The 23,245-nt window shown below is 41.8% G+C and overlaps 1 protein-coding gene across 5 annotated transcripts in view; it reads right to left on the bottom strand.

Annotated features, from left to right (window-relative positions):
• Positions 1-399: 399 nt before the first annotated feature.
• Positions 400-23,245, bottom strand: part of GPR68 (G protein-coupled receptor 68) — a 50,691-nt gene continuing 27,845 nt past the window's right edge. For 3 of the 5 annotated variants that reach the window (XM_072624548.1, XM_072624547.1, XM_072624549.1), the window contains 2 exons: positions 19,339-19,436; positions 400-9,123 (listed from right to left, as the gene is read on the bottom strand). In XM_072624548.1, coding sequence (XP_072480649.1) covers positions 7,880-8,971 — 1,092 coding nt within the window. In that variant the 5' untranslated portion in view covers positions 8,972-9,123; positions 19,339-19,436 and the 3' untranslated portion in view covers positions 400-7,879. The remainder of the gene's footprint in view (positions 9,124-19,338; positions 19,437-23,245) is intronic. The other 2 variants (XM_072624551.1, XM_072624550.1) reach the window with 1 other exon arrangement.

A 23,245-nucleotide genomic window follows, 5' to 3' on the forward strand; every position in this document is an offset into this window, starting at 1 on the left:
ATTTTATATTTGATGCTGGAGATGATAGGGAGTCACTGCAGTTGACTGAATGGAGTGGGGTGGTCAGACTGGAGCTTTAGGAAGATCAATCAATAAATGATTTAGCAAGTGTTTATTAAGCATCTACTCTGTGCCCAGCAAAGACAAAGCTTCCAAGGATCTTACATTCCATTAGAACAGCCATCTATGAAACCCTGATCATATATGAATCACATTCTATAAATTAGGTACATGGAGACTGAAGTCCAGTTATCCCAGATTATACACATTTGTTCAACCAACATTATTAAGGGTGCACTGCATTGTACCAGGTGCAGGGGGAGGGAGACACAAAGATAAATAACTGTTTAGTTTAGCATGCACAATAAGGCAAATATACAAATAACAGCAAAGCAAGCCTTCATTTTACTTGTTTATTTGCAAGCATCTTCAAGCCAAATACATAGTACAATACATGCATATTTGGTATAAAAGAGAAACTATACAAAAATACAATTCTCAGCAGTAAACAGGACATACACTTCAGTTCTGCACAATCTGTTCCTGATGGTAAGACCAAAATAAAAAAACAAACCAATTTCAAAACAAAAAATGATATTTAAAAAAAAAACAAAACCTTTTAGAAGGCAAGGGTTCCAACAGTTCTATGGTCCTAGAAAAATTCCCTGCAGAGGAAGGGTGAGGGTGTGAGAATAGTACCCCTCCCATTCAATTCAATTTGACATGTATTTATTAACTCCCTACTGTGTGCAAGGCACTGGGGTAGGCCCTGGGGACACAAAGACAAAATTCCTTCCCTCAGAGACCCTGTGGTCTACTGGTAGGTACAACATGTAAACAGATAAGCATATACGCAGTAATTTCAGAAGGGAGAAATGACTAATACTTGGGCTATTGAGGGGCAGAGTGTGTGAGGGGACCAGGAAAGGCTTGTTGGAGTTAGTTGCATCTGTGGTGGGCCTTAAAGAAGCTTTGGCTTCTAAGAGTAAGATGTAAAGGTGGGCATATTCCAGGTGGAGTATGATTTGTGGTCCTTCCCTTCTCAAAGGTCCAGTTCTACAAGTATGTTAGGGGTTGGGGGTGGGATTGGGGGCTGACAGTCTGTGCAAAGTCATAAGCCTAACAAGAACTGAGAGATCATATGCTGCATTTGGGCACTAGGTAGGAGGGCAGCTCCACTCCACCCCAACCCCTAGACACACAAATCACTCAGAGCACATTTTGGTCAAATCTCCTCTCTAGGTTTTGCTTTACCAGAAGCCAGCTTGGTAGATGAAGGGTGGGAAAGGGTGGGGGTGGGGTGGAATAATCATAGACCAAAACTGGAAATAACCTCAGAACCCACCCAGTAAATTCTCTCTTATTTTACAGATGAGGAAGCTGAGGTCCCTGAATGCTAAATGGCTCTCTCAGGAAATAAACATCAAATGCAGGATATGGACCCAGGCGGTCCTACTCCCGTGACCATGCTCTCTCTCAGTTGTATTAACACTGCCCTATGAGTTTTTGAGATGAGCCAGACATCTGGGTGTAGAGAAGAGCTGCTTTCTGGGCTCCCGTTCCAAATCTAGGGCATCTGAATTTCTCAGTGAGCAAGAAGGTCCCTATGAGGAATCAGAAAAGACAGCATAGGGCATGGATACTTTTTAACATTCATTTTTTAAAAAATGTGAGCCCCCCATTTTCTCTCTCCTTCCCTCACCTTCACCCTCCTGGGGCAGTAAGCAATTTAATATTGGTTATATATGTTCAATTATGCAAAACCTATTACCATGGCAGGGATTCTTAAATTTTCATCTCAGGACCCTAAAGTGACCAATTAAGACACCTTAGTGTTATTACGAAAAATAATTTTAACCTCACAGATTCCCTGAAATGGTCTCTGGGATCCCCAAGGCTCCCTAGAACACATTTTGAGAACTGCTGGAGTAAAGAAGCCCTGGGTTCAAATCCTGAATCCCCACTATTTTTGTTAACCTCGATTTGTGATTTCATTGCTGTCGGGAGCTCCCTGTGAGGCCTGACTAAAGCAGATCAGCTCCTTCTCTGAAATCTACAGTCCTCGAGGTTGGTTGGGGCACTGACTGGTTAAGTGGCCTGCCCAGGGTCACACAACCAAGAAGAGTCAGAGGTGGAATTTCCTTCTTCTGAGTCTAGTTCTCGAATCGCTGCATGACATCACTCCTCTATCTCTGTTACTTCCTAGCTATGTCACCTTGAGCATATCACATGAACTCTAGGAGGGTCATTTTCCTAACCTATAAAATGTGGACAATTGTACAAAGAGGAAGCTAGGTGGCATTGTGGATAGAACTCTGGACCTGGGGTCAGGAAGACTCATCTTCCTGACTTCAAATCTGGCCTCAGACACTCATTTGCTGTGTGAACTTGGCAAATCACTTCACTCTGCTTGCCTCAGTTTCCTCATCTGTAAAATGAGTTGAAGAAAGAAATGGCAAACCACTGCAGTATCTCTGCCAAGAAAACCCTGACTGGGGTCAAAAAGAGTCAGACATGACTGAAACAACTGAATGCCAACAAGAATTGTACAAACAGTACCTCCCTCACAAAGCTGCAGTGAGTATCAAATGAGATAATGGATGGAAAGCATTCTGCAAATGTTAAAGTGCTATGCAAATGCCAATTATTAAAGTGTTTTGGCATGTGCTTCATTTTCTTAATGGAGTAATCATTCATGTCATGATTATAAATTCCCTGAAAAAAAAAAGGAGAGGGATTGGAAGGAAAATTATAATTGGAAAAAGATATAGAAATATATCTCCTCCTACCCCAAAATGCAGCCCTTTCTCCATTTTTAGTTTTTACACTAAGTACATTATAGGGTCAAAATGATGACTTTTGGAATTGAGGACTATGACACAGATGCCCCAGAGGAGTTCATTATGTGTCTTTTAAAAAGAAGGAAGGAGATCAGTTTCCATTAAAGTCGCACTCCAATACCTCAAGCTCTGGTAGCCTTACCAGGCTGCAAAGTCATTAAGGATGGGGGTGGCATTAGACTATCTATTCTCTGGGTACCAGTATCGTAATGTTCAAAGGGGATCCTCATCCAGAGGACCTTGTTTGTTTGTTTTGCCACTGCAACAAATGAAAATCTACTAAATCACAGAGGTTATGACTTATTGGTAGAAGGAGCATTAAGTGAGAGAACAATTCTTTTTCTGGTGGGGGGAGGTTCCAGTGATTTCATGGGTATAGTGAATGTCTGACCCACATGACCAATGCTGCCCTGTAACTTATAGTCTTAGAGAGTTACCTAGGCTGTAAGAAGTTAAGCGACTTGCATAAAGTCACACATACTTGTCAGAGACGACTTGAACCTGGGTTGGCTCTTTATCCACTACGCCAAGATGGCTCTCATGACGTCCCTGTGACAGAAACCTCTCGATGTCATCGGTCCTCTTCGAGAACAAAGGACTAACAACAAACACTTTTTAGACGTGAAGAAGGGTGGGATCAGTGAGAGCCAGAGAGAAACTTTGGCACAAATCTTGTACATAGAAAACAAAGGAACAATGTTGTCTGCTGATCACCGCCTAGCCCTGAAAGGGCAGCTGACATGACACCTCCCTAGAAGTCTTCCTGGTTTCCTCCAGTCAGTAATAATCTTTCACTGTAGATATGAAACACTCCCTCCACCCCCACCTCACATAGCCCTAGGTTTGCATCTGTCTAATGCTGCAGACTCATCATAGATTCATTGGATGCTAGAGGGTGAGGAACCTTACAAAGACTCCTAGATCTGTGGTTGACTGGGACTTCAGGGGCCACTCATTCCAGTCCCTTCATTTTACAGTTGAGGACCAGTGGGGTAAGCAAGGTGACTTGCCCAAGGTGACTAGGGCAATCAATTATTAGTGATTACTCTCATGTATTACTGTGTATCATAGTTATCTATATATCTACATAGATCCATGAGATCCAGGACCTCATTTTATATAATCTTTGGACGATCCCCAGGGCCTGCCACAGGGTTCCACAGAGGGTAAGTACTTAGCAAATGTCTGTTAAATTGAATTTGTGGGCCACCCCCAGGAAGGTAGGAGGAGTCAATAAGCAAAGGAAGTTTGGTGTGAGCTTAGTCCTGGAGGTTTTCTGGGCATGGAAAGGAGGCAATCATCCAGACCAAAGGGATTGAATGCTCAGGGGCTGTGCCCCAGTGGAAAGTGCACTAATAACAGAGAGCAAACAGCATCCAAAGGGTTAGGATAGGGGAGGGGATAAGGTAGGGGAGAAGGGTAACTATTTGCCCATTAATGGGCAGCTCTACATGGTATAAAGACAAGGGGAGAGGCAGAGGCCAAAATGCCAAGTGATGACTGAAATGAAGGAAAAGAAAGTTCTAGCTAGCACAAGGAACCTTTTCCTTCTTCTATCCTCTTTCCTCCTGCCAATGGAGGTTTCAGAATTGCTAGATGACTGGAGTGGTCATTTAAAATTTGATTCAAATAAGGCACCAACTCATCCCATTGGACAAGGAGAGATAGAATCATGGCACTGAGAGGAGGGAAATCAATTCCAGAGAACTGAGGGACTCATCTAATGTCACAAAGCTGGAGACAGATCCAGGCATAGAACCGAGGGTACCATGTGAGGTAAAGTACTAAACCAACCAAGCAAGGGCCTTCCTCAGCTCTTTCCTCTAATAGCCTCCATTATGGACTTTCTTTGGACACAGGACAGCAGTTCCAAGACCACCAACTCAGATCGGGCCCTGCCTCTCTGCAGTTCCCCTTCTCCAGGGGCTTGGCTGTCAAGGAGGACACTGGCATCCTAATTGTAAACATGCCTCTATCTTCCCCACCTTACTGCCTTTGGGTGGATGGAAGTAGGGGATTTATGGTGGTTTGCCTTGAGAGAACCCATAGCTGACACATTCTGACTGTAATCCTTGCTTTTCTACTTGGAGCTTAATAAAACTTAATCTGAAATCTCCATTGAGGGAGGCACCTGAATTCAGAAACAAGAGAATTGAAAGACTGAAAAACGTGGGCTGGGATTTCACAAACTCCTTGATAATTTCATGGAAGATGATGTCTAGGCTCTTCTTTTGATCATGGTTTTCAGGTAGTCCCAGAATTTTTACATTGTCTCTCCTGATTCTATTTTCCAGGTCAGTTGTTTTTCCAATAAGATATTTCACATTATCTTCCATTTTTCGAATCTGCACGCTATGTTCTGTGATATCTGTCTTTCTCATAAAGTCCTTAGCGTCCATCTGTACCATTCCAGTTTTGAAAGATCTATTTTCTTCAGTGAGCTTTTGAATCTCCTTTTCCATTTGGCTAATTCTGCTTTTGAAAGCATTCTTCTCCTCATTGGCCCCTTGCACCTCCCTTGCCAACTGAGTTAGGCTAGTTCTCAAGGTGCCAATTTCTTCAAGATTTTTTTGGTTCTCCTTTAGCAGGGAGCTGATCTGCTTTTCATGCTTCTCCCTCATCCCTCTCATTTCTCTTCCCAGTCTTTCCTCCACCTCTCTAACTTGATTTTCAAAATTCCTCTTGAGCTCTTCCATGGCCCGAGCCCATTGGGTGGGCTGGGACACAGAATCCTCGATTTCTGTGTCTTTGCCTGATGGCAAGCATTGTTCCTCCCCATCAGAAAGGAAGGGAGGAAGTGTCTGTTCTCCAAGAAAGTACCCTTCAATAGTTTTATCTCTTTTCCCTTTTCTGGGCATTCTCCCCAGCCAGTGACCTGACCTCTGAATGTTCTCCTCACACCCTCCTCGCCTCCTGGTCCTCCCAGCCAGCGTTTGGGAACTGAGATTCAAATGCTGCTTCCCGCCTTAGGATTTTTGGCGGGGGCAGGGCTGCTATTCAGTGTGAGAATTAAGTTCAGGTGGTCAGGGGCAGGGCCGCCTCTCTGGCTCAGTTCCCTCTGGGGGTTTATGCACAGACCTTCCACAATGGATCCAGGCTCCCGCCCGCTTGGGGAGCCCCTGTCTGCAGCCGCCTCTCAGCTTCTATCTCCTGGGGGGGCCCGAGCCATGGGGGCACCCCACTCCCCTCTCAACCCGCCAAAGAGACTCTCTCACCTACCCCCGTCAGTCACCTGTTGGTGGGGGGGCTTGTGCCGCCGCTGGAGATCCCGTCTCTGGAGCCTTCTCGGATCTGTACCTCTTGGAGCCGCGGCTGCGGCCGCCGCCGCAGGTCTGGGCTGGGCTCCGCGTCTGCAGCGCGACGGACCTTTTGCGAGAGGTTTGCAGGTCCCTCCATGGGTGCAGGGACCCGCGTGGCCGCTGGAGATCCCGTCCCCGTAGCCTGCTCGGATCTTTTCCTCATGGTGTCGCTGCTGCGGCAGGGCTGCCTTCTGCTCCCCGTCCCGGCGCCCAGTCCACGGCGCGAAGGACCCCCCGCGAGAGGTTTGGAGGTCTCTCTGGAACAGAAATCTCCCTCGCTCCAATATTCCGTGGTCTCTGGGTGCAGAATTCTCCCTGGGTTGGTCCCCTCTAGACGTTCTGTGGTTTGTGGGTTCAGAGCTGTGTGTATGTGCGTCTTTCTACTTCGCCATCTTGGCTCTGCCCCGGATTTCACAAACTCTAAGAGAAGGAAGGGAGCTCAGAGGCCATACCTGCCCTCTGCAACACCCCTAACAGGGTCGTCCAGCTACGTCTGAACATCTCCACTGAAGCGCACTCACTACCATTTCAGGAACCCTGTTCTCCTTTTGGACAACACTAATTGTTGGGAAATTTCCCCTTACGTTGAAATAAAATCTGCTTCCATGTAACATTTACCTCTTGTTCCTAATTCTCCCCTCTGGATCTAAGCAGAACAAAGATAGTCTCTATTCCTGAGGATGGCCCTTTGAATACTAGAACACTTAATACTCTCTGAGAAGTAAAGAGAATGAGGGTGGTACATGTGGCCCACTCCCACCTTTCAGCCTTTCCGAAAGGCCTGGGCATTCACTCTAAGGGTCACCTGGTATTAACTTGCCAACAACTCAAGGACCTTGATAAAAATTCCAACTAGGAGAAGTTTATGTTTGGTGCTTTTAAATCCTTTCTCCTGGTCTCCTTGCCCTCCCAACTCAGATGCCTTTTTATGTACCCTGATATCCAACAGCTTCCTACTCCCCACAAGATATCTGGATCACCTCTTTCTCATGATAATGTCCTCATTCCTTAAACTGTCCCTACTCATTCCCATCACAAAGTCCTCATTCTTTTAGGTGAACTAGTAGAGTTAATGGATGATAATAGCTTTTCATATCTCCCTTTGCCTCAAATAAGAAAGGTGCATTTTAATTTGAAACGCCAATACATTAACCCAAAGGAGCAGATAATATGGGATATTCAGACTGTGGGCAGGCTGGTCAGGTAGGGCTACTTGGAAATACACACATACCTTCTCATAAAACTTGTTTCCATATCTCCCTTACACTCCTTTTTCTCATAGCAGCCTCCACCCTCAATCCATAGTTCCCTTTTCAGTATATACTTGTAACCCAGTTCCTTTTTCTTTGAAAACATCTTACAGGCTATAATTCATGTTCCCCTTCCCAGACAAGATGGAGAGCCAGTCACAGCCTGAGCTTTGTGGAGCATCGCCTGGATGTGCCGTTGGCATCTCAGCCCTCTGGGAATCTCCTGGAGTTTATTCACACATTCAGCATGTGTGTATGAATAGGTTTTCCTAGAGTAATCAGAGAGTGGAGGTCAGGGGTAGGAGAACCTGGCAGAGCTGCAACATTTGTCCCCGGCTCATTTTCACTCAATTTTCAGGCTTTATCTAGGCAGAGAGACTGTAGGTGATACAGGTGTTAGAACTGAAGCCAATGGCCCATTTGGAGAGAAGACAGCTCCAGTCCACAGATCATATCACTGGTGCCTCTAGGCTGAATGACTTGTCCTGGTCTAACATTCCTGGCTAGTCCCTCCCATTCCAGGAGAGGAAGAGACCTGGCAGGGAGGGTGGAGTTTAGTTAGCAGCTCGGGATCCTCCCTCCGGGTTTCATTTTTCCCAGAGGCCTCTGGGCTGCTCAGTTGGTAGGACTCCTTTGATCCCTTCTTCCCAGAGCAGGTCAGGAAGCCAAAGCAAGAACTGCGCAACCTAGCCAAGTCCCTATGGGTATTCTCACTCACAAAACAGTATAGCACCGGGTCAGCCACACAGTTGAAACTGGTCAGGAGAAGGGAGAAGTGGTAAGTATTGAAGATCCCCTTGGCGAACTCACAGTTATCTTCCCATAGGCTGCGCACGAGCAGCAGGATGTGGTAGGGTAGAAAGCAGGCCAGGAAGATAATCATGGTACTCAGTACTAGTCTCTGGATTTGGTCTTTTCTGTTCTTCTGAGTGCCGTGGCTTCTCCGCACAGCCCGTAGGATGCCCCAGTAGGAGAAGAAGAGCAGGCAAATAGGAAAGAGGAAACCCACTGAGAACCGGTAATAATTGATCTTCCGCTGCCATGACTGGATGGGATAATGCTCAAAGCAGACCCGATGTTTGTCCTCATCCTCCATGACCTCATTAGGGAGGAAGAAAATGACACCAGTCAGGAGCTCCTTGACCCAGATCACCGCACTGACCCCAGCGGCAGCCTTCACAGTGCGGAATTGGTGGAAGCGGAAAGGATGAGCCACTGCCAGGTATCTGTCAATGGAAATGCAGCAGAGAAAGCCCACGCTGATGTAAATGTTCTCATAGAGGAGAATGCCACAGATCTTACAGGACAGGTCTCCATGGAGCCAGTTGTCATGGTGCAGAAAATACTGGAGCCAGAAGGGCAGGGAGCAGATGTAGAGGAGGTCAGCCACAGTCAGGTTGCAGAGGTAGACTCCTAATTCATTCTTGGCCTTGACCTGCAGATAGCCATAGTAGAGAGAGAGGCAATTGGCTGGGAAGCCCACCACCAACACCAAAACATATATCACTGGAGCCAGAGTCTGGTGAATGCTATGGTCGATGGTACAGTTGCTAGAGGAATTGCCTGCTGAAATATTCCCCATCTTCTGGACCAAAGATGACTTTGCCCTTCAAGGAGTTACAAGATATTCTATCTTTCTCAGTCCCATTTCGTTTCTGGGGACTTGGAGTCTGGGGTCCATGCTACCCCTAGGTCATGGCCAAAGGGTTGTAGTTGTTGCTGGAACACATACTCCTAAAAGTCAAACAGAGAAAAGTCCTCAGAAGGGTTAGTATTCAATGTTCTCCAAAGCATCTAGATCAGTAAAGATGTGTGGGTGCTTATCCCTCCTCCAACCCCAAGACACTAAAACGTGACATGCCCAATTGCTCTCCTCCCTCCTGCCTTGGCTCTAGCAGTCTGTGATTCCCCACTGGGATGTAAGAAGCAGATATCATTGCCAGGGAGTCTCCAGTGCTGAGCCTGACTTCCATACTACAGGCTCAACAAGAGGTCCAAAGAGTACAAATAAGTACAAAAACATTTATACACATTTTTGGTGGAGCTGTAAACTGGTCTAGCCCTTTCTGGAAAGCAATTTGGAACCATGCTCTAAAAGTTATTAAATTGTCCATACCTTTTGATCTAGAAATATCCCTACCGGTTCTATACTTTGAAGAAGTCAAACAAAGAGGGGAAAGGATTGATACATACAAAAGTATTTATAGTGTTTTTTTATGGTGTCAAAGAATTAGGAGGGAAAACAAATTATGATACATCAATGTGGTGGAATACTATTTCAGAGAAACTTGGGAAGACTTGTATGAACTGAAACAGAGGGAAGTGAGCAGAACCAGGAGAACGGTTTGTATAAGAAAACTAATATTGTGAAGACAAACAATTTTGAAAGACATTGGGGCTCCAGTGGCCAACCATAATTCCATAGGATTTATGATGAAGCATGCTATCTACCTCCAGACAGAGAAGCAGAAATTCAAAGTAGAGAGTGAAAGCTACATTTTTGGATACTGAAAATTTGGAATTTGTTTTGCTTGACTATGCATCTTTGTTACCAATGTTTTGTTTTTCTTTCTTCAGTTTGGGAGGGGGGAAGGCAGAAAGAGGGGAACTAGGGATGGAGTTGTTCCCTCCCCCCAAAAAAATAGAAGACAGAAATAGAATTTTTTTTTGAAATGCACAGAAGAGAACAGAAGGAAAGCCAGAAGGAATCACAAGCAAGATGGGCAGACTTGAAAGTAACATGGTAAATTTGTCATATAAAGAGAAAAGCAAGCTGTACATAACAGATGTACAACCTCATGTAGAATCCTCTCTTTCTACTCTGTGTATGTTGAAATATGTTAGTTGATGCTAAAGTTAAGAATTTTTTAAAATGTGAAAAAATAAGCAAAAATAAAACAGAAAAAGATAATTATACCCAAAATTTCATGACAAATATTAAGGTTAGTGACAAGCATTAAACTTCATGAATTAAAAAAAATACTTATGAGAATCAATTAAATCATTAAAAACAAAGCTTGTCATCATCACTCTCTAGCTGTTCTCAGGACAGCCCCAGAAGTGGCTTCAATATTGATAAACACTCCTGGATGAGGCCTCTCTGGTGATGTGCATTAGGTTCCAAAGGAGGGAATACTAGGTTAGGAGTTAGAGGAGCTGAATTTAAATCCGGTCTGTTACTTATCACTTGGGTAAATCACTTCATCATTTTAGATCAGACACTCCTCAATTGTAAAATCAGGGGTTTGGACTAGGTCACCTTTAAATTCTCTTTCAGAGCTGTAATCTTACAATTTTATGTAAACTTGGGAATTTATCATCCATCAGTCACTACCTTCTTCTGTCTCTGTTGAGTAGGAAATGCAGTTTTTTAAACTGGAAGTTGTCATTTTTCTCATAATAATTTTTGAGTTTTTTTGAATATTTTGAGTTCCAAATTCTTTCCCTGACTTCAGCACTTCCCCCACCCACTGAGAAGGCAGATAGGATACCAACTGTAGGTGTGAACCCATGCAAAACACATTTCCATATTAGCCATGAGGCAAAAAAAATAAAAGTGCAAAAAAAAACCATGCTTCAGTTTACACTCAGAGCTCATCAATTCTATCTGAAGGTGGATAGAATTTCTCATTAAGAGTCCTTTAGAACTGACATGGATCCCATCATACTGATCAGAGTAGCTAAATCTTTCACAGTTTATTATTTTACCATATTGTGGTTACTGTGTACAGTGTTCTTCTGATTCTGCCCACTTCACTTTGCATCAGTTCATGTAAGTCTTCCCAGGTTTTTCTGAAACAATCCTCTTCATCATTTCTTATAGCACAAAAGTTCTCTATGGCAATCATATGCAATAATTTGTTCAGCCATTCCCCAATTGATAGGCATCCCCATAATTTCTAATTCTTTTCCACCACAAAAAAGAACAGCTATTTTTGCATATATGCATATATTTTCTTTGATTTCTTTGGGATACCGACCTAGTAGTGGTATTGCTGGTTCAAAAGATATATGTGATTTTATAGCCCTTTGGGCACAGTATCAAATTGTTCTCCAGAATGGCTGGACAAGTTCGCTACTCCACCAACAGTACATTAGTGTCCCTATTTTTTCACATACCCTCCAGTATTTATCATTTTCCTTGTCTGTCACGTTAACCACTCTGATAGATGTGAGGTAGTACCTCAGAATCATTTCAATTTGCAGGAAATGCAATTTCTCATCAGAGATACCAAGGACATTTGAAACATACTCCTGGCTCTACTCCTGACTCTGTGGACTTTTCCACCTTCTTCTCATCAGCCTTTGCCCTGTGGCCCTGTCCTCTGATTGGTGAGTCTTTGGCTCAGACCACCATTTTGTGAGGTTCCCAGGCCACACTCACTTCACTCCTGGCTCTTCTCCAGACTTTAAACTTTTCTAACTCCTCCCAGAAGTCTTAGTGCCTTTTCAGGTAACTTCATAGTTCTCCAACACATACACTTTCTAGCTGCCATTTTATATGTTCTCCCATTGGAATGTAAGCTCCCTGGGAGTAGGGATGGTCTTTTTTGCTTGTTATTTAAATCCCCAGCACTTAGTATATTGCTTGGCACATAGTAAGCACTTAATAAATGCTATATCTATCTATCCATCCATTGGAAGGCTTGAAAATTCTCTGAAGTATTAAATGTCACCTGATGCCCTTCCTCTTTAGAAAAGAAGTCCCAGAGTGAAAGGGACTTCAGCAAGAGGCCATCAGCTATGGTCCTAACTAGAAGTTATATGCTAACTTCAGGTCTTGACTTTCTCATCTGGAATATGGGAATATTGTCAGTACAATCTTGACAAAGAGAGAAGCAACCAAGCATTTGTTAAGTATTTAATTAAGTGCCAGACTGTGCTAAGTAGGCAGTTAGGTGGCACAGTGGTTAGAGTCCCAGGTCTTGAGTCAGGAAGACTCATCTTCCTGAGTCCAAATCTGGTCTCACATTTATTAGCTGTGTGACCCTGGGCAAGTCACTTAACCCTGCTGGTCTCTGTTTCCTCATTGGTAAAATGAGCTGGAGAAGGAAGTGGCAAACCACTCTAGTAACTTTCCCAAGGAAATCCCAAATGGGGTCACGAAGAGTTGGAATGACTGAAAAAAACCAAAAACTATTCTAAATGCCTTATAAATATTATCACATTTGATCTTCATAACAACTCTGGAAAGCAGGGGCTATTATTATCCTGATTTTATAGTTGAAGAAACTATGGCAAACAGAGGTTGAGTAACTTACTTGGAGTTATATAACTAGAAATGTTTAAGGCCAAATCTGAACTCAAGTCTTCCTGACCCAAGGCCCAGTCCTTTGGAATTGATCATAAAGAAGCTATGAATATAGTATATCTTGGACCTTATTTGGAAGGACTTAGATCCTACACTGTGTTTTAGAGTAGCCTCATCTATCAGGTGGTCCTTTGGCCTAGACACTGAGGCTCAATTAAACTTCCTCCTCCTAAGATTCTCACAAAAAGACTGTAGGGAAAAAAATAAAATGGTCAATGGCAGTGTGGTCCTTTAGGGCCTTTAGTCAGCCTTCAGTAACATTAATGTTCATATTTCCACTTGAGTCTTTGTTGGAAATAATCTGCTAATAACATGAAACAAAAATCAGGTAAAATCTAAAGCATGATCCTTTTTGGGGGGCAGGTAGGGGACCCAGTCAGTGGGAGCAGGTGAGAGAAGTGTTTTTCCTTTGGGTTCTGCAGTTGTTTCTGGCTTCCAACTTTGAGAGAGAAGATAGATGATGCCAATCCCACTTCAGATTTCTTAGAGAGAAAATAATACTCTGGAAGAAACTAACATGAAAGGAACTAACAACGATAAAAACTGGAGATGTGGGAGAGTGGGAACACTAATTCATTGTTGGTAGAGTTGTGAGCTGATCCAACCATTCTGGAGAGCAATTTGGAACTATGCCCAAAGGGCTATTAAACTGCATACCCTTTGACTCAGCAATACTGTTTCTAGGGCTGTATCCCAAACATATCATCAAAATGGGAAAAGGACCCACATGTACAAAAATATTTATAGCAGCTTTCTTTGTGGTAGCCAAGAACTAGAAATTGAGGGGATGCCCATAAACAGGGGAATGGCTGAACAAGTTGTGGTATATGAATGTAATAGAATACTATCGTACAATAAGAAATGATGAATAGGAGGACGTCAGAAAAACCTGAAAAGACTTATATGAACTGATGCTGAGTGAAGTGAGCAGAACCAGGAGAGCATTGTACACAGCAACAGTCACATTGTGAGATAACTGACTTTGACTTAGCCCTTCTCAGCAATGCAAGGACCTAAAAACAATTCCAAAGGACTCATGGTGGAAAATGCCATCCACATCCAGAGAAAGAACTATGGAGTCTGAATCAGAACAAAGAGAACAATTTTCTTTTTTTGTTTGTTTTGTTTTTTCTTTCTTGTGGTTTCTCCCATTCATTTTAATTCTTCTATACAACATGACTAATGTGAAAATATGTCTAATATTAATGTATATGTACAGCCTACATCAGATTGCATGCCATTTTAAAGAAGGGAGAGAGAGAAAATGTAAAACTTATGGAAGTGAATGATGAAAACTAAAATAAATAAATAAACTTTTAAAAAAGGGAACTAATGTCATGTCCTTATACCCAGGCTGATATACTGAAGACTGCAGGGAAGTTTCCCTTCAGTGATCTCTGGGGCTCTCTTTTGGGAAATAGGAAATAATGAAAGGAACCAGTGAACCATTACCAGGGGAGCATCCTGCATTTCTCAGGAGCAAGGGAAGGAATTAGAATGAAGTAAAGCACTAGAAGGAAATATAAAAACCTCTGTTGATACCTGGATGCTTGGAGCAACAGGACAGTGATTTAATTAAATTTAATTGTCTGGATAACTTGAAAGTTAACTAAAAGTCCTTTTTCGTTTCAGCCTTCATTATAATAATAATACCTCACATTTCTACTTCAACTCTAGCATTCTTTCTATTTATAGCATGATGCCCCTTATAATATTGAGACCCTTTATAAAATATAAGAACCCATTTTTTTTAAAGCAAAGAAACCCATTTATCCAAGTCAACAACAAAACAGAAATCAGGGAAAGTATATGTAGTAGAATATATACTTGACAGTAAGGGCAGTCAGATGGCACAGTGAATAAAGTGCCTGGCTTGGAGTTAGGAAGACTCATTTTCTGGTCTCAGACATTCCTTAGCTCTGTGACCCTGGGCAAGTCACTTCACCCTGTTTGCCTGTTTCCTTATCCGTAAAATGAGCTGGAGAAGGTAATGGCAAACCACTTTGGTAACTTTGCCAAAAAAAGCCCCAACAACCAATGGGATCACGGAGAGTCAGACACAACTGAAAAATGTCTCAACAGCAACAACAAAATACTAGATAATATAGAGGGAAAGAGCTCTCCAACTGGGAGCAAGACAACTCAGTTCAGCCAAGAGAGTCCCAGATATCATCAAAGGGAAAATTCCCTGGAGTCTCTAGTACAGCAAATGGGGATAAGGACACGATGGGGACAATGACGTTAGTTTCTTTCATGTCAGTTTCTCCCAGGGTATCATTTTCCCTTCAGCAGCCTAAAGTGGAATTGGCCTCATTCATCTTCTCTCTCAAAGCTGGAAGCCAACAGCACTTGAAGTAAATGCAGGGCCCAAAGACACTGCCAAAACCAAAGAGAGAAAAGAACCTGACTTTCTCCTCTCCCACTATCCCCAAGCTTGTCCAACCCCTCACACAGGCATGGGAAACAGATCTCTATGGATGATGAAAGAGTCCCATACTGATGGGCTTTAGGACTCAGGTTACATTCCTTCCCTGAGCCAAATTATTTTTTTACAATCCGTTGGTAAGATTGACTGGGGACAAGTTCAAAAGTTGTAATTATACAATGCAAGCATTGACCCTTTAAAACAATAAGAGTGATTCTCCTTGTGTCCCAGGTACCCAACCTTCATTATTATCGAAACTGAAATAAACAAATGCACATTAAGAGTACATGTAGTAACCAGGGCACTACAGAGAGCATTAGCTCGGAGGACGACAGTGGAAACACGCCTGATGACATACAGGATATAATACATGCACATTTCCAAAGTACATGCATATCCATAGCTCACACGAGTCAATCAAAAGCAACAAATATGGTTAATTAAAAACGAAAAGCTAGCTAGCTGCAAAAATAAGCCTATATATAAAATACATCTTAACCATAAACAGTAGCATATACACAACACAATTAGCAAAAAGACATTGCTATGGCATGAACACAACACAAAACATAGTCAGATGAATACAAAAGCAAGAATTTTAAAAAGCAAACTCAAGCGTGCGGTAATTCCTTTGCACAACAGTGAACATGCAATTACCAGTAAGATACATTTCACATGGACAGTCTCTAGTATTTTTGCCATAATCCATGTCTAACTATACCTTTCACTAGCCTAGAGACTAGTCCAAGAGGCTTAATTCTCTTGTCACTGACTGATTTTTCAATTGCTGTACCTGAGTTAATACTTGGTATTCGCTGACCATCAGGATCAGACTTGTCTGCACCTAGGTTGGCAGCCATGCCAGGTTGGCTATCGATATGTTCTTGCTCCATAGGTTAAATCTGTACTATAGGAGTCTCCACAGCTGTGTGGGATAGTCACCTTGAGCTCTTCATCAATTTTTGATCTGTCTATAGGACCTTGTGCAGAGGTGATGGTACACATTTAGAGTGTGGATTGCAATGCGGTCCCAGATAATGAGTGGCTCTCAAGCTACCATCATTTCTAATCTTTTTATGACTGGTATTTTGGTAAAATGTCTTAAAAGTCTATGACAAGGCTTGGACATGGTGGTTTGAATGATGAAGACTATCCGTACATGGGATATATCTAGGGGTTAACAGAAAAGGGAACATTCTGGCTCTGGTACATCCAGATCCTCCAACACTCATTTATTGTCATTGATTCTAGTCTTCCAAATTCTAGTGGGATACTGCAAGCAACAAACTGGTACCCAATACCTATATACTTTGATCATCCACGGAGACTGTGCAGAGGCTTACAAGAGGATAGAGGTAACAGGTCCCAGTGAACAACACAGGAGCCCCAACTTTTCACCCTCTGCACTTGATCCTGAGGTATTTGACTCTGGGGACTCCCCAGTACTACAAGAGTAGAAGGATAGGTTGAGGCTGGAATTCAGAAAGAGAACAGTGCATTCTGATTGCATGAGTGAAAAAATAGGATGTTTGAGCTTACTGATTCTGGAACATTCAGAGAAAGAGCTAGGATGGATTCCTTCATCTATGATGGAAGATCTCAGAAACAATCTCAAAGGAATGCTGGTGAATGGCTTTATCACTGAATCCAGAAGACCTTATGCATCACCTCTAGTGCTGGTGCCTAAGAAAATGTGTATTAATTACCAAACTCTGAACAAGAGGACTAAAGAGGACCAGTACATTGTGCAACATGGATGCAAGCTGACCTGGATTGTCTGCAAGGCCAGCCTTGGACGTGTGTAGTGGGCACTGCCGATTTAGTGTCTGAGGAAACAAGGAAGACTGCTTTCACTTATCTAACTGCAGTTTTACCAGCTTGAGCAAAGGCCCCAAGCTGTGTCTGGGGCATGAACCATCTTCCCAAGGCTGATGGAGAAAGCAGTAGGGAATATGAATTATCTGGAAGCTTTAGTGTACCTTGATGACATCATTCTCACACAGCTCCCTATTCATAGTGCCACCTACCTGCTGTATGGGGGAGTTAGTCTCTTCTAAAAAGGGTGGAAGAAAAATTCCAATTAATTAAGTATTCTGCTTAGTAGGTTTCTAATTAATGGTAAATCTGTAAAATGAACTGGAGGAGAAAATGGCAAACCATTCCAGAAAACCCCAAGAAAACCCCAGATGGGGTCACAAAGCTTCAGATATAACTGAAATGACTAAACAGCAGCAACAATGATGGTACCTACCTTACAGGGCTCTTGTGAGGATTAAAGGAGAGAATGGATGTAAACACCTTTATAAACCTTAAAGTGCTACACAAATGTGAATTATTTTTATTTGTCACAAGGAGACTCAAATGAAAGAATATGAATTGTCAGTATAAAACTAGCCCCAATGCTAAAAAAAAAACCAAAAACCAAACAAACTAAAAGTTAACTTGACTACTCATCTGCTTAGCTCTGATTGTTAGTTAGATTTCCATAAACAAAACTAAATGTGTCTCTTATTACTTTTACCCATTTTTCCTACTTTTATCCTCTTGGGTCAAGTCGAAGTCTAATTCTCTCCCACATGACTGCCCTCAGATAGTTGAAGACATTCTTCACATGCCTTTCCCCAATGCCTCCCCCTACAGTCTTCTCTTCTCCAGGTTAAACATGCCTATTTGTTTCAGTGGATTCATTATCTCCTAACCTCTCAGCATCCTCTAGATATGACCAATTTGTCAATATCCCTTTAAATGTGGTATCCAACTCAATGACTCTGTGATTCTATTAGATTTGAAATCAGTATTCTTGGGTTGGAATCCTAGCTCTAACATTAGCTTTGTGACTTGAAACAAATTATGTTACCACTCTAAGCCTCATAAAATGTGAATTATAGTACTTTCATTCCTTACCGCAGAAGGTTGTCATAAGGAAAGTGCTTTGTAAGTCTTAAAGAACTTTTAAAATTCAAACAATTGCTATTATTACTAGTTTTAGGCTAAGAGCAACATCTCCGTATATGGTGGTTAGTTATACACCTCCAGTGCTATGAATAGAGGAACCCAGAAAGTGACTTGCCTCACATGACACAGGAAAAGACAGTAAACTCCCTAGCAGATCCAGAATGTCCATTTGTACACAGGTATAGCCACAGAACTGGGCTCTCTGGAAGAGGTAGAGCAAAGACTGAAAAGAAAAGGGAAAAGCTGATTTTTCAAAGGACATTACAGGCTGATTTTCTTTTGGAGGTGGAGATCTCATTCAAACTTCCAACATTTTCAGGAAGGAGTAACATGCAAAAGTTTTCAGTCAAGTCAAATCAATAGCACGTGAACCTCAAGTCTCAGCTTATCATGATGAGAATACAGTGTTCCTCTTTCAGCTGATGAGGACATTTTCCTGGAATCCCAAGCTTTGTTTCAGGATGCAGAAGTTCCTGAAGAGCCCCTCAAATGAATCAACAGAAGGTCACTGAAAGCAACTCTCATGAAGCTTCTCAAGTGACTCAGGAGGAAAGGGAATTTCATTCTCCATTTGGGCCGTGTGGGTTTGTATCTCATTGTTTATTCATATAATAAACACTTTGCTAGGACTGAGGAAGGTACAAAGTTGAAATAAGACATGTTCCTGCCCCCATAAAGCATGCAGTCTACCGGGAGGATAAAACATAAACATATAATTATAACACATCATAAAACAGCAAGATGCAAAATAGAGTTTCAAGAGGCCTAGTGACCCAAATGCTTTCAGATTAAATTCTAGTCAATAGTACCAAACCATAATGGCCTTTAAGAAACGGGTCAGCTATATCTTTTCCCTCTTCTTTTCAGTTTTTGCTCTACCCCTCCCAGAGAGCCCAGTTCTGTGGCTATACCTGTGTACAAATGGACATTCTGGATCTGCTAGGGAGTTTACTGTCTTTTCCTGTGTCATGTGAGGCAAGTCACTTTCTGGGTTCCTCTATTCATAGCACTGGAGGTGTATAACTAACCACCATATACGGAGATGTTGCTCTTAGCCTACAACTAGTAATAATAGCAAATTGTTCGGATTTTAAAAGCTCTTCAAGGCTTACAAAGCACTTTCATCATGACAACCTTCTGAGGTAAGGAGTGAAAGTATCATAATTCATATTTTACGGTTGTTGAAACTGAGGCTTAGACGGCAGTCTTGTGTAAAGTGCCAAGGATACGGAAATTTTAGTGACTAAAATGTTCTTACCCTTTGATCACTACTAGGCTTCTATCCCAAGGAGGTCATCCCCACATACAACGGAACACTTCTTGTCGAGCTTTTTTTCTGGTAGCAAAGAGTTATATCTAAAAGAAAAAAAGCAATTGAATATCTAATGACTAGTTTTAAGATAACAAAATAATCCATAACTACTGACCACTTTGCCAAGTCTTCTACCCATACAAAGTCTTTCTGTGAGTCATATTTACATGAATCTAGGGCATTGTCAGTGAGGGTATAAAGAGGGAACAAAGAAGCTTTCACAAGTAGTGCTCAACTATGGAATACATCTTTATTATTTTTCAGGTGAATGAAAGATGTAGAGAATACAAAGTTCCGTTGAGCTTTTGGTTGCTGATTAGGAAAAATAATTTGATTTACTAAGCCAAATGCCACCCCAAAGGGTCGTTCCCAAAAAGATGTCTGCCATTTATATATAAGAATCATTTAATATTCAGTCATCCAGCCTTTATTAGGCACTTGCAATACGTCAGACCTGGTACTATGTGCTGGTGACACAAAGAAAGGCTAAAGACATTCCCTGCTTTCAAGGAATTGACAGTTTAAAATAACCCATTCAATGACTCCACCAGCACCAATTACAAACACCAGGAGAGGCACAAAACAAGGGAATGTGCGTTTGCCAAAGGTATAGTAAAGGAGATTCCCTGAAAACAGATTTATGTCCTCATTATTCCTGTTTACTGATGACATTGGGCTGGCTGCATTGAGCCCCCATTGTGCTGACCACATCAAGGAAGGTCATGAAAGGTCATGAAAGACTTAGCTATTCCAATCAATACAATGATCCAAGACAGTTCCGAAGGAGTCATCATGAAAAATACCATCCACCTCCAGAGAGGGAATTGATGAAGTCTGAATGCAAATTGGTCTTCATTTTTCTTATTTTTTTTAACATTGCTAATATTTCATATGTTTTGCATGATTTCATATGTATAATTGATATATTTCTTGTCTTCTCAATAGGTGGTGGAGGAGCTACAGGGAGGGAAAGAATTTGCAACCCAAAATGAAAAAAAAATAATGTTAAAAATAAATAATAAATTTAGGAGGGGAAAAAAACCACAGAAATACTTTAGAACGTCCTGGAAGGGGTCTGTAACCGCTCAAGAATCTGGCCTGAACATCCACACAGTAAGGAACAAATGCAGTGAAAAAAAGCCTGTTTTTTTAATGCCAAAATTCTACCCGCATTGTTGTGGGGAAGAAAGACCTAGTGAGGTGCATCATGGGCTTGAGTAGGCTGCAACATGTAGACATTGAGGGACTTTGAAGAACAGGAGTAACCTCAGCCATCAAGAAAATATGACAGGAAGAGAAGATGGGTATGGTCATAGGATGACAGAGAGAGAGGAGAAGTAGAGTGAAGCTACCAGAGGTTCCCCTGGTAACTTCCCAATGTTAGGAAAAAATTGAGGATGACCTCCACCAAGTTAGGTGGACCCCTGTGCTGAATTTCTGGGATAATATAAACACATAGAGCACAGAATAGGTAGGCATGGATGGCTGTGATCTGCAGGGACTTTCCAAAATCAGTGAGATCAAGCCCAACTTTTAATGATTAAAAGATGAATGCACAGTTGACAAATGGTCAAAGGAGCCGAACAGCCAGTTTTTGGAGAAAAAAAATCAAAGCTATCTATAGTCATATGAAAAAACTCTCTAATTATTATTGATTAGAGAACTACAAATTAAAACAACTTTGAGGGACCATCTCACATCTATCAGATTAGCTAAAATGATAGGGGAAAAGAGCAAATGTTGGAGAGGATGTGAAAAAGTTGGAATACTAATACATCATTGGTGGGACTATGAACTTTTGGAGAGCAATCTGGGATTATGCCTCAAAAGTTATGAAACTGTATATACCCTTTGACCTATCGATACCACTATTAGGTCTGTTTCCCAAGGTGATCAAGGAAAAAGGAAAAGAAAGTATATGTTCTAACATATTTTTAGCAGCTCTCTTTGTGGTGGCAAGGAACTGGAAATTGAGAGGATGTCCATCAACTGGGAAATGGCTGAATAAGTTATGGTATAATTATGATGGAATATTACCATGTGGTAAGACATTTTAGGAAAACATGGAAAGACTTACATAAAATAATGGAGTGAAATCAGTAGAATCAAGAGAATGTTGTATACAATAACGACAATATTGTTTGAAGAATATATGTGAATATACATATGTGAATATTCAAATCAAGTACAAAGGACCTATGAGGTACTATCTACCTCCAGAGAAAGACCTGATATATGGAAGTATGTATTGCATAGTTGGCCTTCTTTAGTGTGGGATTGGAAAGGAGAGAGGGAGACAGGTCGGCACTCAAATGTAACAACAACCAAAAAAAGACAAAAAATATGAATATCTTTCCTCCACCTGCCAGCCAAAGGTCTACCCTCCCATTAGTACTCCTCTTTCATGTCCTCTGTTGCCTTTTCTGAAAAAGGCAACTAGCCTTTGAACAAACGCCTTCTCCTGTGCTGTGGCTGGAAATGCAGATCAGGAGTCTGGAGAGCTGAATGTCAGCCTTAGTTTTTGCCATTAAATAGCTGTGTGATTTTGGTCAGATTACTTCCTGTCTTTGAGCTTCAGTTTCCTCAGATGTAAAACAAAGGTGTTCCACTAGATGGTCAGTACATTTCTTTCCATTTCTAACATTCTATGATTATCTGGATCTAGAGTTTGTTTGGATTTTTGGTCCCTATCTGGGTAGAAAATCACAGAATCATGGAGAGTTAGGTACACCTTGTATATCATCTCTTTGAGTCTGTACTAGAATTGGAATCCTTTCTCTAACATCCCAGCCCCTACTTGAAGGGTTTCAATTTCAGTTCAGTTATTAAGACAGAAATGAGGAAACTCAATCAGCCAACCTTCGCTTGAAAAACAGAATGATGGAGATCTCATAAGGCAGCTCCTTCCATCTTTGGACAATTCAATTATTAGAAAAGTTCTTCCATATTTATTAAGTTAAAAATGTGTTTCCCAGGGACGACCAAGTCACTGATCTTAGATCTACATTCTGGAGTTAAACAGAAGAAAATCCACTTGATAGCCTTTTAAATATTTGGAGGTAACTTTCTTGACCTGTCTTTCCCCACAAATCCTTCCTTTCCTAGACTAAACAACCTAGTTTCTTCAACATTGGACTGTACCTTGGTTTCTTCATCTGTAAAATGAGGAATTCAATGACCTCTATCTTTGATTTTAACGCAGATTAAATCAAGAGAGCTGGGTTCAAATCCTAGCTCTAATACTAGGTATGTGACATTAGGTAAGTCATGGCACCTCTCTGGACTCTCTGGGTTCCCTAGGAAGAGCCATTCCTCAGAGGATATGGTTTTCAAACCTTAAATGATCCCAATCATTTTCTTTGGATGTGTTCTAGTTTGTCAATCCTTGGTGGATTGTTTTTCCCAAAAGAGAATACACTTAACTTCGTGAAAATCACTTTCTTTAAGTTGAAGGACCTCATTTCCACCCCTTGCATTTCTTATAATAGAGATGTAAGCCTCATTTCCTTTTGGGGAGGAACCGAAACCAATTACCTTCTGGAAATAGTCATTGTGCTGAGTGATACTTGTCAGTTTCCAGGGAAGGAAGTAACCCAAATTGGACTCTTTTACCCCACCCAGTCAAGTAGACTGAAGAGTAGCTTGTACTCTTCAGGTGGTAGGAAGAAATAACAGTGGCAAGTTGCTCTGAAACCTAGAATTATGTTATTCTGCATAAGCCCAGAATAGCCTCCCACTTAACTTGCCCCTTTTATCCTTTTCTTCTGTTCTCCAGGATAGCCATTTATTACTTCAATACTTCAAGGAGAGTATTGGATTTGGATTCAGGATGACCTGAGATCAAATCTTGCCT

The sequence above is a fragment of the Notamacropus eugenii genome, chromosome 7 (genome assembly GCF_028372415.1).
Source record: "Notamacropus eugenii isolate mMacEug1 chromosome 7, mMacEug1.pri_v2, whole genome shotgun sequence".
NCBI classification, from domain to species: Eukaryota; Metazoa; Chordata; class Mammalia; order Diprotodontia; family Macropodidae; genus Notamacropus; species Notamacropus eugenii.